This window comes from Mus caroli, chromosome 10 (assembly GCF_900094665.2).
Source record: "Mus caroli chromosome 10, CAROLI_EIJ_v1.1, whole genome shotgun sequence".
In the NCBI taxonomy this organism is placed as follows: Eukaryota; Metazoa; Chordata; class Mammalia; order Rodentia; family Muridae; genus Mus; species Mus caroli.
This window is the reverse complement of record NC_034579.1, coordinates 116,240,591-116,256,568: the sequence shown is the minus strand read 5'-3', so window position 1 is coordinate 116,256,568 and position 15,978 is coordinate 116,240,591. Positions and strand designations below refer to the sequence as shown.

The following is a 15,978-nucleotide window of genomic DNA, read 5'->3' as shown; positions in this document are numbered from 1 at the left end:
AGAATGAGTTTCAATCCCATGACTAAGACTTGATCTACACCTCCAAGCTTTTTCATAAGCTGTTTCCTGTCTCTATGACTGTTGATCTAGTCAACCCTGAATGTTTGCATAACATTTAAGTTATAAATTGATCACATTCAAACCTGAGGAACTTCTTATTTCCCAAGGCAGGCCACTCATTGAGAGCTAACATTGAGTATGTTTTGCTGAGGTCTTAGTTGTATTTCTTATAACCACACAAATATTTTTTTTTCTTTTCCTTGCTATTTCTTCCAATAATTTAAGACATGTTATTCTGTGTTTCTATTCTCAGGAGTTAATATCCACAAATCCAATACATAAATCTTTTTGTAACCCACTAAAACTGGGATCTGGAATTTTTGGGGTATGGCTGGCTGAGGTGTTACCATTCTAACAGAAAACCCAGTCCCTCCTTCCCTACAGGGTACACTTCAGAGCAACTCTACAGTTGAGAGTTGTAATGCAGCTCCTGAAATATTTGACAAGCTGTTGATTGTCTGCCTTCCAAGAGATGTGAGGGATTTAGGACACAGCTGTGCTTCATACACCACCTGGTCATCATTTCCAAAGCTCTCTGAGCTTATTGGAAAAATACACTGAGTCTTCTTAACCTTTCCACCAAAGTAAGGAATTAAAACTGCACAGGAACTCATTTCTATGGGGCTTTTCAACTGCCTGCACAATATGTAAAAGATGTGAGGAGGGAAGGGGCTTTGATAGAATCGAGACTGGATAAAAGCATATATTTGCAAGAAGGAAGTTTGTCACCCAATATAGAAATAAAAGTGTGGTTCCGCAAGCATCACCATCTAATCCTTTACTTTCTAATTAATCTATGCTTTCCTAATTCCATACACACACAAACACACACACATACACACACACACACACATACACACACACACACATATATATGTATATATATAGGACACATACATGGCTCCAGTGTCCTCTTCTCCATCCTCCCACACACAAAACCTTTCTTTCACTAACAACTTTTCCTACTTTCAGGTTTGATATCTTCTTGGGTTTGTTTGTTTGTTTGTTTGATGAGTTATGAGTGGTGGCTGCCTGTATGGATGGAGATTATTTATTGGGGTATAATAGACACAAACTCGTGGCTACACTAGTCAAGAAATTGACTCCCTTTCTCACCCTTCTACTCCTTAAGTTCCTTCAAGTCCGATTCTTCCTTCCTTAGGGAACTTCACATAAGCAAAACTAGATAAAGTTTTGCTACCCATGTATACTTAGCTTTCAACAAATATTAAGTCTACAATGTCTTTAATTAACATGAAATAACTTTGGCCTTGGCCCTAATGTAAGGGTCAGAACTATGATCCTCTCTGTATAATTCACAGGATATACTCCATAGCCAATGATATTCCTCATAGTTGAGGAATATCTTACAAGATATTAAGGATACTATAGGTTATTAAGATAGTCTTCATAGTTGAGGAATGTTCTATGGCCCCCAATCCGTGTTGCATTATAGTGTATGAATACTCACAATTAACTCTAAGGTCATAAACACATGCTTTGGAGTAAGATTTACAAATATACACATGGCTCAAATAGTGTGGAGTCATCTCCATCTTCTGGGAGCTTGAGAGTGCTCATCTGCTGTCCACTGTTCATTTTAATTGTGAAAATGTAGGCCAGGCTTGAGAAACACAGCACTGGTGATGTATCACTTGAAGTTTCTGCATTAATTTCCAATAACTCTCTAAACAAATGCCAAGGCAGACACTCTTACTCCTATTAAATTATCGTTAATGAAGTAAGCAGCTCCCTAATTTAAAACACCAGATTTAAAATGTTACCTTTGGCTAATGCTGCATCCTGGGCACCTAGCTGGGTTCCTACCTGCCTTGAACTCAGTATCTAATTGATGTGAAAATTGTACGCATGTTATTCCATTTCTGTCTGAACCTCCTTATTAAAAACCTAATGTTATTACCACAATTACCAGGTTCCTTAAGTGTTTTTGCTTCTAATTGCCTTGTCATTTGAGATTTTAGCTTCTCTGACATGAATTTCACTCAGTGTCTGCCTTCCTCATTATAATGTAAGAATGTTCATCTGTTCTTAAGAAATATCAAATGCAAGGAGTTGTATCGGAGTTTCCATTATGTTAAATGTCCTAGAGTTACTGAGCATTAAGGAAAAGCAGATTAAAAAATATTTCCCCAATTCTTCCCATGTCATCTAATGAGAACTCCCCCATTCTCTACATGCTCCTTACGAAAGATTACATCAGATGTGGCATGCCTAAGAAAGTTTTCTGGCCTTAAATTCTACCACCTGCTCCATTGCAGATACAGACATCATTGCTATCCCTTGGATGTAGTTTTCCCAGGAAAGCTACCATCTCAGGGACCTTAACTTGTTCTTTCATTTGCTTGAAAAGTTTATTCTCCAAATAGTCATGTGAGTCTTCCACAACACAGAGCAAGAGGTGGAACTCTCAGTTTCTCCAGCACCATGCCTGCTAGGATGCTGCCATGTTCCCGCCTTGATGATAATGGACTGAACCTCTGAACCTGTAAGCCAGACCCAATTAAATGTCATCCTCATAAGAGTTGCCTTGGTCATGGTGTCTGTTCTCAGCAGTAAAACCCTAACTAAGACACCATTCTTTTCCTCCACTATGACATAACACATCATCTAATGTGCTTTGTATTTTACTAATTTTTAATTTCTGTTGCATCCCATATAATAGGTAGGATCTGATCTATCTTAGTCACCCACATGTGTTATCTTTATTATCCTCTGTTTCCTCAAAGAAGCAGTAATTTAAGTCCTGTGGTGAAAGTGCTTGGCAGATATAACTGTGCTTGCTGATTAGCTGACCCTCAGGGAATTCCCTCAGGTTGTAACTTTCTCATTCCTTAAATGCACTTGACAACAGGCAGAAAACTTAGTTGGAGACACAGCAAAGGAGGAAACCAGAAGAATACTGAGACTAGGGACGGTTCCTGAGAGGTACAGACCTTAGAAGGCTTGGCTATGCCACTAGACTCTCAGACTGGGAGACAATGAGATTGGAAAAGACCATCATCCTAATAGAGGTGGCAGAGGCTCTGGGATGCCTAGCTCTACCAGTTCTATCGTCCCTGAGAACCAGAAGATGCTAATGTGAATGATCTTAGAAGTGGAGTTTCCCTAGGCTCACCATAAGGAACCACAGCCCTGTTGTAAAAGTGTGACACCCACGTTTTGATTCTACTTCACAAAACCCAAACAACTGATACTGTTGTGGTTCCTGTGCTAGATGTATGACCTGTAGTGACTAATGGACATTGTACTAAGTCACTTCAACTTCCTTTAAATTACTATGGCAGCATCAGAAAACAAATGTAACCTAGTATTGGCACTGAGAGCAGAATTTATTATTTCTATGATTTTTATTTCTTTGGTATCTTTACCTGGAACTTAGAACAGCACCTTAGAACAGTAAACAATAAGACATTTTTGAATTAATATTTATATACCATATGATTTCCTCTCCCTGAGATCTATAACTCAAAAGTAAATAAAATGTTTACCCAAACCTATATTGAAAACTGATATTAAAACATGAGAACTGAGTTGATTTGAAAACTTGGTTAAGGAGTTTGTATCTCCACAAGTTCAATGGAGCAGGCCATGGGAAGCAATCACATATCGAGGTGGCATCTCCTGAGATGCAGAATGAAACTAATCAGCAAGTGGTAAAATCAACCCATGGGGCTGAGACTGGAAGGAAGGAAGGGAAAGAGGAAAGAAAGAAGTGGGGAGGAAAAAGGAGGAGGAAGCTTAAAAGGTATGAAAGAAAGACATCAAAATATCAGAGTATAACTTCAACTGCAGTGTGGCACATACAGGTGTGTGTGTGTGTGTGTGTGTGTGTGTGTGTGTGTGGTGTATAATGGGTCACAAAAAAAGATATATTTCTTACTGTAGGTGCTGCAATATAATTTATAAGCCACAACCCTAAAGGTCATTTGGCTTTGTATTGTGGAATAGAATGCAATTGAAGCCCCGACTGGTTGTAGGATGAAGACAGATGGACAGGGATATGCTGGATAAGAGCAAGCAAATCAAGAAATAACTACCCCACTATAAATGTACTTACATTTGCCAGGCAAAGTGAACATCAGGCAAGGCATGGAGGGAGGTATATGAACTTTGCCGCCTTAAGGTAATGAAGTAAACGTTAACCCCCACGCTATGCCCTCCCTTTGCATTGAGTCTGGAGCAGCACGATTGTCCTGTTTAGACCTACAACACTCAGCCTTGATATAAAATCCAGCTTTGTGTGGAGGAGGCAATGTGAGTCTTCAATCAGCAAAATTCACAAGAAGCTATTTCCTTCCTCCCTTCTAAAAACTAGTCTTATCTGCCTTCCGACGTGATCCACTTATTAATGTCTTACTAATTTAGCTGTGAAGGAAGTGAGGAATGTTCTTGGTGTATACAGCTACAGACCTTGAAGCTGAACCTAGTCTGACATCTTTGTGTGTTTGTAGATCACAGAGCTAAAGCAAGGGCATTGCTAGTCCATTATTTCAACAGCATTAGTCTGGACACCATTTGCCATTGATTCTGATGTCCCTTGCAAGATGCTGCATAGAGATGAAGGAACTCATGAGGCTACCAACAGTCTTCATTTCCCTATCTCAAGTGCATATGCTTCATGGAGGAAAAGAATATCCTATATATCCCTGTGTTATCCATATTGTCCAGTGTAGTTGACTGTGTTGAATATGGTTGGAGTCAGAACACAGTAACTGCTATGCCAATGGTATACTTGCTTTTATGTTTAAGTTATGAGTACTGTTACCATATAGGTGCTCAGGAATCCTTATCATCTGTTCACTTTCACTGTATCACCTTTTTAAAAAAAATCTATTTTGTTTCATGGTATATTACAAATTACATAATTCCTATCCAATTAAGAAAGGTTGAGTATATGAATAAGGATACAAGCATTCCAATCAGCTAAGAATTGTGCCCTAAGAATCCATTTTACACACAGGAAAAGTAGGAGTACCTTGGATAAATAATTCCCAAAGATAATATAGCTAATGACAATATAAAGCCAATTTTAAAGTAAGCATTTTGTCGTGTTTTCCTCAGGAAATCAGACCTACAAGCGATTGACCCCTCTGTTCTGAAGTGTGATGTCCGTACCAACAGAAAGAAAAGGAAATTCTAAAGCTGCCTTGAGTTCCCCAGATCTGCCACAGAGAAATAATATCAAAACATTAAAAGAAATGAAGCCGAGTCTGTTTTTTTACTGATGATCCCAACAGTGTTAACGATATTTTCTCATATCTCACAAGCTCTGCAGCACCTTCCCCTGCTATTTTGTGTTGTATAATTAGCATATAATTATGTGCTCTCATACACGGGAGAGACTATTCTTTTATTAATGACTCCAAAAAAAAAAATCCCTCACTATTTATCTTTGAAAGTGAGTTTAAAAATAAAAGAATAAAAGGGCTCGTATGATTTTTCCTTTCTTTTTAACTTAGACCTAAAAGGTAATAAAGGAGACAGTTTTGTGTGCCATGGACACTCCTAAATTTTTCTCCTTCAGCATGGAGCGGGGGAGTTTGGAAACAGATGTTGTGTCTTCTATGCTCTTCAGACTAAATGGGACTGAGAACAAAAATGCGCTGTTGCCTAAAAGGCTACCTGCCTGTTTCCCTTCCTTTCTGGGAAAGAAAAATAGGTCAGAGTGAGAACAGCAGCCAAACTCTCTGAATGGAGTATGGAGGCAGAGGCAGGGTATAATTCACATTTGTACGAAGGGCAATGAGGTTACACATTATTCAAATGAACTCACCCAGCCCCGATTTCTAGTAAGTTCTGGAAGATACCATCTCCCCCTGCTGAGGCCTTGCATGCATCATTGCTGGTTTTGGCTAATTGCTTTCCTTTCACTGTGAGAATTACCTGAGCATTCCAGATTGGATATGGGCAATTATAAGGGAGGATATACATTACTGAAAATTTTAATCATATCTCCTGCCATTGTGTTTGTGGTAAAAATCCCATATGACCATCATATATTACCTCAAGAAACACAAATAACTCTGGGCTGAGAGCAGCTCCCAAGCTACTTTGTAACCTTTTCTAGCCACTCTTTTGGGCATCCTTTTATGTCAAGGACCTGCCACATTAGGAATAATGGTTTCATCAGGCTCAGGCAACCCTAACTGTCTTATTCAAGATTGGTTAAGTAAGTGGACAGTGATAGCTGTGATGGTTTGAATATGCTTGGCTCAGGAAGTAGCACTATTAGGAGGTGTGGCCTTGCAGTAAATGTAGCAGTGTGGGTGTGGGCTTTAAGACCCCCCTCCTAACAACATGGGAGTCAGTCTTTACCTAGCAGTCTTCAGATGAAGATGTAGAACTCTCAGCTCCTCCTGCACCATGCCTGCCTGAATGCTGCCATGTTCCTGCCTTGATGATAATGGACTCAACTTCTGAACCCATAACCCAGCCCCTATTAGTTCAAGGCCAGCCTGGTCCTACAAAGTGAGTTCCAGGACAGCCAGGGCTACACAGAGAAACCCTGTCTCAAAAAAAAAAAAATGTTGTCCTTTATTAGCCTTGCCTTGGTTGTGGTGTCTGTTCACAGCAGTAAAATCCCAAGACAAAAGCAATGAATACAATAAGTACTTAGGCTTCCTACTAACATAAGAATTATATCTGCTTATGTTTTGTAGAAATCACCTCCTCTGTCCAGCATTCTCTCTGTGCCATACTGTTGTGCTCCAACCTATTTAAAGGACATTTCTTCTTGCCTTCCCTTTTAAAAAACTATTTCAGTGGAAAACCCAGAGTTTATGACATTGGAGTCTTTGACTTTTTATGGCACTATAGCAACATTCAACTACACATTCATATTTGTGCAATTTTGATCATCCAAGTATACTGTCATAGCATTTAGTTCATTGAGAATATCTAAGTATATTCATGTTTTACAAGTTTTTTTTAATTAAATACCTGCTGTATTTCTCTATGCTCATTTTATCCACATACCCAAAATTAGCCTTATGAAAATACAGGATATTAAAGCCATGAAGACCAGGAAACAAAAGTCAGAGAGATGGCTCAGGAGTAAAGGGCATCTACTGCTCTTACAAAGAACAGGAGTTCAGTTTCCAGAGCCCAATTTGGGTAGCTCTAGCCCCATGACTCCAGCTCCACACCTGATATCCTCTTCTAGCCTTCCGGGGCATCTATACTCATGTTCTGTGATCAACATGAAGACATGAATGCATACATACAAAGAGAATTTAAAATTATCAAAGGACAAGAAAAATTAAAATATATATCTTAAAACGATTTAGGATAAAAATGCTTCTTATAAAACAAAAGGAGGTAATTTACTTTGGTAATTCAGAAAGTTCCTTCTTTCAAGTCATTTTTTTATCTTCTCCATTACTGCCTTCTTTCATTTCTAAAATGAAATTTCTAGCCTTAGAATCACTAGAAATCTTAGAAGCAATTTAATCCATGCACTGGATTAAATACAACTGTAGTAATCTGAAATGGACGATGAAAACTCACCTCTCCCTTGGCTGCTGGGCAGATGTTAAACACTGATAAACATTGTTAAAGTCACTACTAATTTTAACAGTAAATTCACTCAGTTTTAACTGTAAGACTGGCTTCTGATGTCCATTTTCCAGTCAGCAGAAATGCTGGAGGCACATAGCAATCTAAGTCCCTAATTTGCAGCTGTTGGGCTCATTTTTGCGGCCCTGAGCAACAGAACTGTTGGCCTATACCCACTCATACTTCCTGCCTTCCACTGTTGTTACCAGCTGTTAGACTAACCCTCAGGTAATGTAAGAAAGCTACTTGACAACCACAGATCATTTCTATGGCCCTAGAGACATAGTCACTGTGGTTTGAAGCAATCTCTATCAGACTTTGTGTTATCATGAGTTTCAAGGAACTCTAAATGACCCTACAACTAACTAAGTTAGAGGAGGACTTCCCCATTGACCTGTCAGAGGGATCAGTATGACTTATATTCAAGAGACAGGCTATAATTGGTCCAAAACATAAGCATCAATGACTATGGTTGATTCAAACACCATTTGGGGGCTATATAAGCTTACTTTGCAGGCTCACTTGTTAAATTGGCTGAGAAACAATGCCATGAGCCTGTTGCCCTAGTATAATATCAAACTGAATATAAGGAGGCTTTCCTTGAGTAGTCTTTTCTTGTCTGCTTTCAGAAGTGAAGGCTGAACTGGTAACAATAGAGGCAGCAGAGCCATCATAACAGGTGAAGCACAGAGGAGGCAAAACAGTATGGGTGGCAGTTGAGTTGTGGAAAGGGGAATACAGACAATTTTCTGACAGCTGGGGAAGCAATTTGGGAATATGCCTGGCAGAAAGATAAAGGAGAGAGAAGGAGATATGGAAGAGGAAGAGAGGGTGAAGAGGGAGGGAGAAAGAGAGACTAAAAACGGATAAAATTGGAAAAGAAAAGATTAAGTCCAGCTCCAGGACTGTGAACACTTGAGAGTTTCTCATTTTTTGCTCCTTTGTCCAGCCACAATTGTCACTATCAACTCTAGACACAAAGAAATCTACCAGGGAACTCACATTGGAAGAACTTCCTGCCTGGCCACAGTTTTTTATCCCAGGCCAAGGATGGGTGACAACATGTTTTATAAGGTCTTCCATTATCAGCTGCTCTTAGTGAGGAAAAAAATGACAGAATATCTGATAGTGTTACAAGCCACAGAGCCTCGATGTGCTTTTCCTGCCCAGGGCTACTCATTCTTTTACACATCTTATTTCTATCCATTGCGGTAAATTTTGTGAAGGTGAAGCTCAGCTTTAATTTTGGATTATTTAGAACATGGCCAACTGGGAAGGAGAGGGCACCATTGGAAAATAATCTTTGAGAATTCCAATAGCATTGTTTTGACCTTTTCATTCCAATGATCCAGAAAGTTAAATATATTCTCAAAGGTCTACCTCTTAGAAAAGAACTATAGGAACATTTTATCATTATCACTGACAAATATTAAATCGCATGTTAACATTAAGTTAGAGGTACAGATTAAGGGATCAATTTTGAGAACTGAGCTGTGTGGCTGATTCATAGTCCCTCGATTAATTATTGTCATGACCTTGTCAAGTCACTTAACTTTGCAAAAGTATTGGTTTACTCATTGGTAAAATGGAGATTAAAATATCATCTTTATGGGGCTATTAAGCGGAGTAAATTAGATAATGTATTTAAAGCACCTTGTTCAGTAGGCAGCATATGTTTATGGGTCCCATAAATGTCAGCTTCCCCTTGTCCACTGAAGTAATGAAAACACGGAATGGCTAGAGAGAGCTTACCTTTTTTACTTATTTATTTTGTCAATGTGTTTCAGAATCTCAAATCTTTAGTAAATTCTCATAAATTTTCTTTTTAATAGAGATAGTATGAGAAAAAATAATTTCATGTTAATAAATACAAGAAAATTTTATATCAGAACAATGTTTTTTTAAATCATAATAAAGTAGAAAATTTGTAACGACATTGAATAATATAATTATTCTAATTAAATAATCATGTTCTTACTTGGTATATTTTTGGAAATATTTGCAAAATTCAACCAACAAATTAGACTCAAGAATACTTGGCAAAACAACAAAGTATGGTTTTATCTCTGTTATTCAAAACATGGTCACATTTGTGTCTACTGTCAAGGCATTGATTATATTACTTGACAGACTAGAATGTGTTGGGATGATATCAATAAAATTAATCACTTGAAGATATGCAGAAAATTAAAAAATTTTTTTCATGTCAAAAAAATATCATTATCTAATTTGGTGTCACTCTTTATAAAACATCCTTATATAATTATTTTGTTTTATCATTCAGATATCCAATCTACTTATAAGTATATAAGAATTTAAATAATTGCATTTAAATAATTGTATTTAAATTTATATATTCATATTTTAAAAGGAATTAAAATTCTTCTAGTCCAGACAGTTGATGTAGTCAATGGGGAAATTAAAACTAAAATGGCTTTTCCTTTCTTGAGAACAGAAATGCATCCCTGTCCTGAGCATCATTTGTGATCCTGAGGTTGTGAGCTGCCTTTACATTACTCTAATGGAAAATGATTACAGCCCTTAACCTTTAACCCATAACCTGTAACCCGTAATCTTTAACCCTCAGAGAACTATGTAATGATCCAAATCCCAGGAAGGTCAAAATAATTGCTTTCACAAAACAGAAGGAACCCACGTTATAGATAGGAAGCCATGTATAAACTAATCCGTCTTTATCAGGGCGTATTGCCATAGCTACTCAGCTAAACAACAGGGATTAGGGCCAGTTGTCTGCCATTTAGAATGGATCATGGGGATATGGGGTGGTGTTCATGCCCCTGGCAGTATCTTATGAAGAGAATTATTTCATTAATTGGAAAACATGGAGGTGGATGGTGTGGGTGGAAGATGAAATTCTGAAATAAAAAATATGCTATGAATGAAATGAATAAATAGGAATTTCACATTATATAAAAACTATGCTCTCGTTCTGCAAATGTCACTTAAGTTACCACAGCACATATCCTGTTCCCCACTAATTCAGCTTTTTCCCTCCCACCCTGGCTGTCCACTTACCCTAGTTGTTTTTACTTTGTTTCCAGAGGAACAGCTCCATCCTTTGCGATCTGGAAGGACTTTACATTCCTCTCCCTCCAGACATGGCTGCATATGACACCACCACTTTTGTTCCACTATGGATGCTATGAGGAGAGAGAAAAATTAAATTCAATATCTCTATTTAGGACTCACAGGACAAAATCACTGATCTAACTAATATACATTGTATTTTCAAGAATTTTCTCATATGTATATGTTTTTCGAGATATATATGGTACCCTATTTCAAGATAAGGCTTCTCTATGTAGCCCTGGCTATCCTAGAACTCACTCTGTAGACCAGGCTGGCCTCAAATTTACAGTGATTCCCCTTCCCTCTGTCTCTCAAGTTCTAGGATAAAAAGGCATGTGCCACCACACCAGACTATTTTACCACAATGAGAACAACTAACATGGGATATATTGGGATTATATTATACATAAATATTAATAAATTTCTAGATTTTTCAACAGAAAGTAATAACTATACTCACAATGTTGAAGAATGTTTCAAGCGAAAACAGAAACTTCATCTGACTGATATATTGAGAGACCTTGCACTGATTTATATAAATACATAATAAAGTATACCCATGCCTGGATGAATCAATATTTTAAAGTCAATGAAATTCTCCCCATGAGCAAGCTAAAAATCAGGAGAGTGTTAGTAGACTTAATATGATTTTTTTTCTTTTTTTATTGTAAACAGTAATTTCTTCACAAGGAATAGGCCACATAACAAATTACTGTTTACCATACAGCAATTAATAGCCTCATACAAAGATTTATTATCTACTATAATAATGTGAAAAATCAAACAAAGAAACTAATATTTATATTCATCTCCATTGAATTATCTAATGTGAATTTTATCTTCTGCCAATCATTCGTGTACACGGTGTTGAGTTTCCTTTTTTTTCTCTCTCTCTCTTTTTCTTAAACTCTGTTCATAGCTTTTGAACATATATTACTCCACCATTCTTAGTCATCTTGCTTTTCCCAGGTAATTTTTGAATCTCCTATCTACCAGTAAATCTACATTTCATGGCAACAATATCAAAAGCACATCAACTGACTGAAACCTCGTTATAATGCTTTTGAAACAGAACTACGCGAGCTGTGATTCACTCTTGCTAGAGCTATTCACATTCCCCACCCCCCAAAAAAATGCTCCCAAATAACTTCCTTTCTGCCACATGATTTACAGTGTTATCCCCCTTGGAGTAATGGTAGTAGACAGCATTATAGTGGGGTTCCGATTCCAACCATGCTATTACAAAGAGCAATGGAAAAGGTCGCACCATCCACACAAGACGGAGCAGCTCGGGTAGTGCCTGCCACCTGCCCAGGGAAGCAGGAGCACTTGACCGTTTGGGACCGTTCTTCTATCTTGTTCTTATTACAGCATCTGTGCAGCGCCACAACCTCGCAAGTCCCAGTTCTAACATGGTGAGCTGTGCAGACAGAAACAAGAGATGGAACAACGTTGAGAGGCTTTGGACACTTCCTGGTTTTAATTAAAAACACATCAACTATAGCTTTATAATGGATCTGCCATGCATGGAACCGGAAATACAAAGATGTCGACTCCATAAGGCAGGTTTGATTTCTTTTCTAAACGTGCAGAGACCATTTCCATCAGTAAATGCTTGGCGAAGCAGAGACAATTGGTGACTAGATTAGAAAGAGCTGTTATATAGTCTCAGATACAGAGGCAATCTGTCTTGCCATAAAAACATATTTGTTTGTGTATTTCACATCTTTCTATTCAATGCATTAATCAAAAGAACATAAACCCCTGGATGTGGCACCCTGCAGCAGGCTTGTTAAAGCCAATTGCACACTCCCGAAGTACGATATAACAATTGTGACCCTTTTCAGGGGACAGGGTGAGGCCTTGGCAGGGGACACCCTCTTGGGAAGCAGTAACATTGTGTGAACCCTGCATTCTCAGAATTTTTAGCGCTGTTTCCCTGGAAATAAACTAATTGGAGAAGTCAAAGTGTCAGTGCTTTCCTACGTGTTCCAGCCAATGTCAGGGTCCACAATCACCCCTCTTTCCATTTCGCCTGAGGAGACAACTGTTACCAAATGGCAGTAACCGCAGGCAGAACGTGGATGGATTATATCTGGAAGCCAGCCACTTGGAAAGCCAGTCTCATAAGCTGCCAGGCTCCCATAACCATTTTTCTAACCTCCAAGTAAGATGACCGACAGAGCTTTGAGGATGATTGAAAACTCTGAATCTCATGACATGCTTTGAAAGGACTCTAGTTTGTCTACATCAGGACTGCTTTCTCCCCACATCTCCTCTTCAGCATATGGTCCTGTCTGTGGAACAGTAAATCACCAAGTTTCATCTCCTAAGACAAAAGACAGCTTTAAAAATTAAGCATGTATCTACTGAAAAAGCACGCTTTCAGAAAATGTTAATGTAACATTGAAATAGAAGTTTAAATAGGTAAGTAGGAAATCTGACATAGTCTAATGTTGTAAACACTTTGAACTTCCTCTTCCCATAAATAAGATCAGCACATCGTTCATTTATATTAACTTGTCTGCTAGAAATGAACAATGGAGTTGGCAGTAACTCGGGTAAGGTAGCTTGCTTAAGCTTTTCTGAAGGAAAAAAAATCCTATAGGCGTAATTTCTTCTCCCTCTATGTGAGATCAAGAAACTGAGGTGATATACACCTTTGACAGTCACTTGTCAGAACAGTCAAGAAGCAGGCGCAATCTCCAACACCACAGATATTTGTGTTACTATAGATACCACTGGGAGATGTTTTCTATGTTTGATTCAACTGCATGTATTTAAACAGAAACTAAGATAAACAAGACACAGACTTTTGAACCTACTCTCTTCTGCTCTTTAAAGTATTCTCTTAGTTAAGCATGAATCACTTGCTCTTACCTCCCCCAAACCCACTATGTTTTCTGCTATAATATACAAGTTATAGTGCCTGCTGTACTATACTTGGTGACAGTTAAAATGAGTGACGACCACGTATCACAAATTCTCTGAGTATTGGATACATAATGAAAACAACAGGACAACGTCTTTTCCTGTCCTCAGAAAGCTTATATTGCTGGGGAGAAGACAGATAATAAACTCCCAAGTAAATTATACAGGAAGTAAATATTTGAAGAAAATCCAGTGGAGAGATTGAGAGTCATTGAGCAGGGAAAGAGCTCTCATCTATATTTGAACATTTCAGGGCATTCTCTACTGTGGATGTGCCTTGAATGCGGGCTGGATTCTAAGAAGGCAGCATCGTTATGAAGATCTAGATAAGGAAAGCAAACAAAGAAAAGAAAGGCAATGGCCTGTTTCAGAAACTGGGGCATGTTCTGCTGTGCTGACAATGTGGTTGAGGTGCCTGGGAGGCCAAGAGTGAACAAGGGAGAGGTTGAGGGGAATGATTCAGAAATGGAGCACTCATGTGATGGCTAAGAAGAGATGAGCTATTTCTTTCTTTAGAAGGGAAAGTCTTTGGATAGGATAGGCCTCCTCTTGCTCAGGCAGCTCTGTGGTGACTGACGTGAGAAAGATGAAAGGGAGTAGAAATCTGTGACCATGTGGCTCCAGGAGACTAACAGCTAAGAGCTAAAGAGCCAAGAGTAGATGGCTGACTGCTACTGAGAGGAGAACCAGCAGGTGAGGGATGTACCAATGGAGAACTTAATCATGAACTGAGCAATTAGAAGCTGGTGGTTTGCAGGGCTGTGATGGGGCAGGGCTTTAATCCCAGCACTCAGGAGGCAGAGTCAGGCGTATCTTCAGATTCAAGGCCAGCCTGGTCTATGGAATGCGCTCCAGAACAGCCAGGGCTACAAACAGAAAACCTGTCTTGAAAAACAAAAATAAGGAAATAGTTGATGAGTCTAATAGAGAAGGCCTGGAAAGGGACATGGTTGGCAGGAGAGGGATGTAGATAGAGGAACATATTTGTTTTGGGCCTGGTAAGTGTGAGGCTTAGAGAGCAATCTTGGTTACAGTTATAAATGAGAGAATTATTTATGAAGTGGAGTTTGGAGGAAGGAGTTGGGCCATAAGCATGAACCTGAGAGTTCTAAGTCTACAGGTTGAATGGAAAGCTGAAACTCAGTGGGCTACTGTAGGAAAATGACACACAGATTAGAAGGGGGAAGAAATGAACAGTAGACATGGATAGAAGATGTAGAAGGCAGCAGAGCTAGAGTAGCTGGCGCGACAAAGGAAATGCACATAGAACAGAAGCACTGAAGGGCAAAGAATAAAATGTACCTGAAAGGAGGGATTGATCAGTGCCGTCAGACCTGCTGAAGATCCAATTAAGTGAAAGGAAGTAATTGTCCATTTAGAAAGTAATAGACCAGCAATCACTAAGGCAATCCCAAGCAAAGAGAATAAATCTTCAACAAAGACATCAAGAATTCATGAAGGGAAAAGGGAGTACTTTCAATAACTGGTATTGTGACACCTGAGCATCTAGAAACTAAAATCACACCCTTTCTTTACACTACATAGGAAAAAAAACACAAAACAAACCCAAGGCTTAAATGCAGGTCCTGCACATGCAAAACTCTTAGAGTAAAACGTAGGAGGAGGATGTCTATGGCGTTGGTCTGAGCACTGCTTGGTTTTGAGATATAACTTCTGTTGTTGTTTATTGGTTTTTGTTTGTTTGTTTGTTTGTTTGTTGTTTGTTGAAGAAAAAGGAGCACATAAAGCAGATATCTGTGGAGGAAGAAATAGCAATGGGAGTGTGGCAGCGATTTAGTATGTATCCATGGTTACATGCAGAGACCATGATGGATGAAAAGTACCCTAGTTTACAGATTTGGTGGGGCAAAAGATCTGTGTGACCACAGATTATTTGGGTCATTGGAATTTTGATAATGTTTTAGGAAAACAGATATGTACTGCAGCAGGCTACACTGTACAGCTCCTCAGATGTCTCTTGCAGGAAGGCAGGACCATTTTATCACCAAGGAATTCTGACATCTTTCACTTCACACAAGAGGAGTCTTTTCTTTGGGAAAGAAGAGAGAAGTAAAAGTGTATCACCGTCTTGGGAGGAGTGTGGCAATATAGGGAGGGTGAACTTTTGTATGTAAATGCTTTCAATAGCTAGAGGGGCCGAGGCAGCTAGGAACTGATGCTTTGCATGGGGAGAAGCAGAGCCAGAAGTTGATGGTAAAGGAGAAGTTAGTATCACATAAAAAGTTAGAAGGTTTATGAGGGCCATCTGTGCGTTTGTTGGAGAAGGAGGAGGAGGAGGAGGAGGAGGAGGAGGAGGAGGAG

The 15,978-nt window shown here is 38.8% G+C and overlaps 1 protein-coding gene across 5 annotated transcripts in view; it reads right to left on the bottom strand.

The window, feature by feature from the left end:
• The window catches only part of Tafa2 (TAFA chemokine like family member 2), a 463,344-nt gene that overhangs the window by 25,713 nt on the left and 421,653 nt on the right, over window positions 1-15,978 (bottom strand). For all 5 annotated transcript variants that reach the window (XR_003837826.1, XM_029482930.1, XM_021174838.2 and 2 more), the window contains 2 exons: window positions 11,993-12,145; window positions 10,672-10,796 (listed from right to left, as the gene is read on the bottom strand). Coding sequence is in view for 4 of the 5 variants with exons in the window: in XM_029482930.1 (XP_029338790.1) it covers window positions 10,672-10,796; window positions 11,993-12,145 (278 nt within the window). In the remaining variant the exon portion in view is untranslated. The remainder of the gene's footprint in view (window positions 1-10,671; window positions 10,797-11,992; window positions 12,146-15,978) is intronic.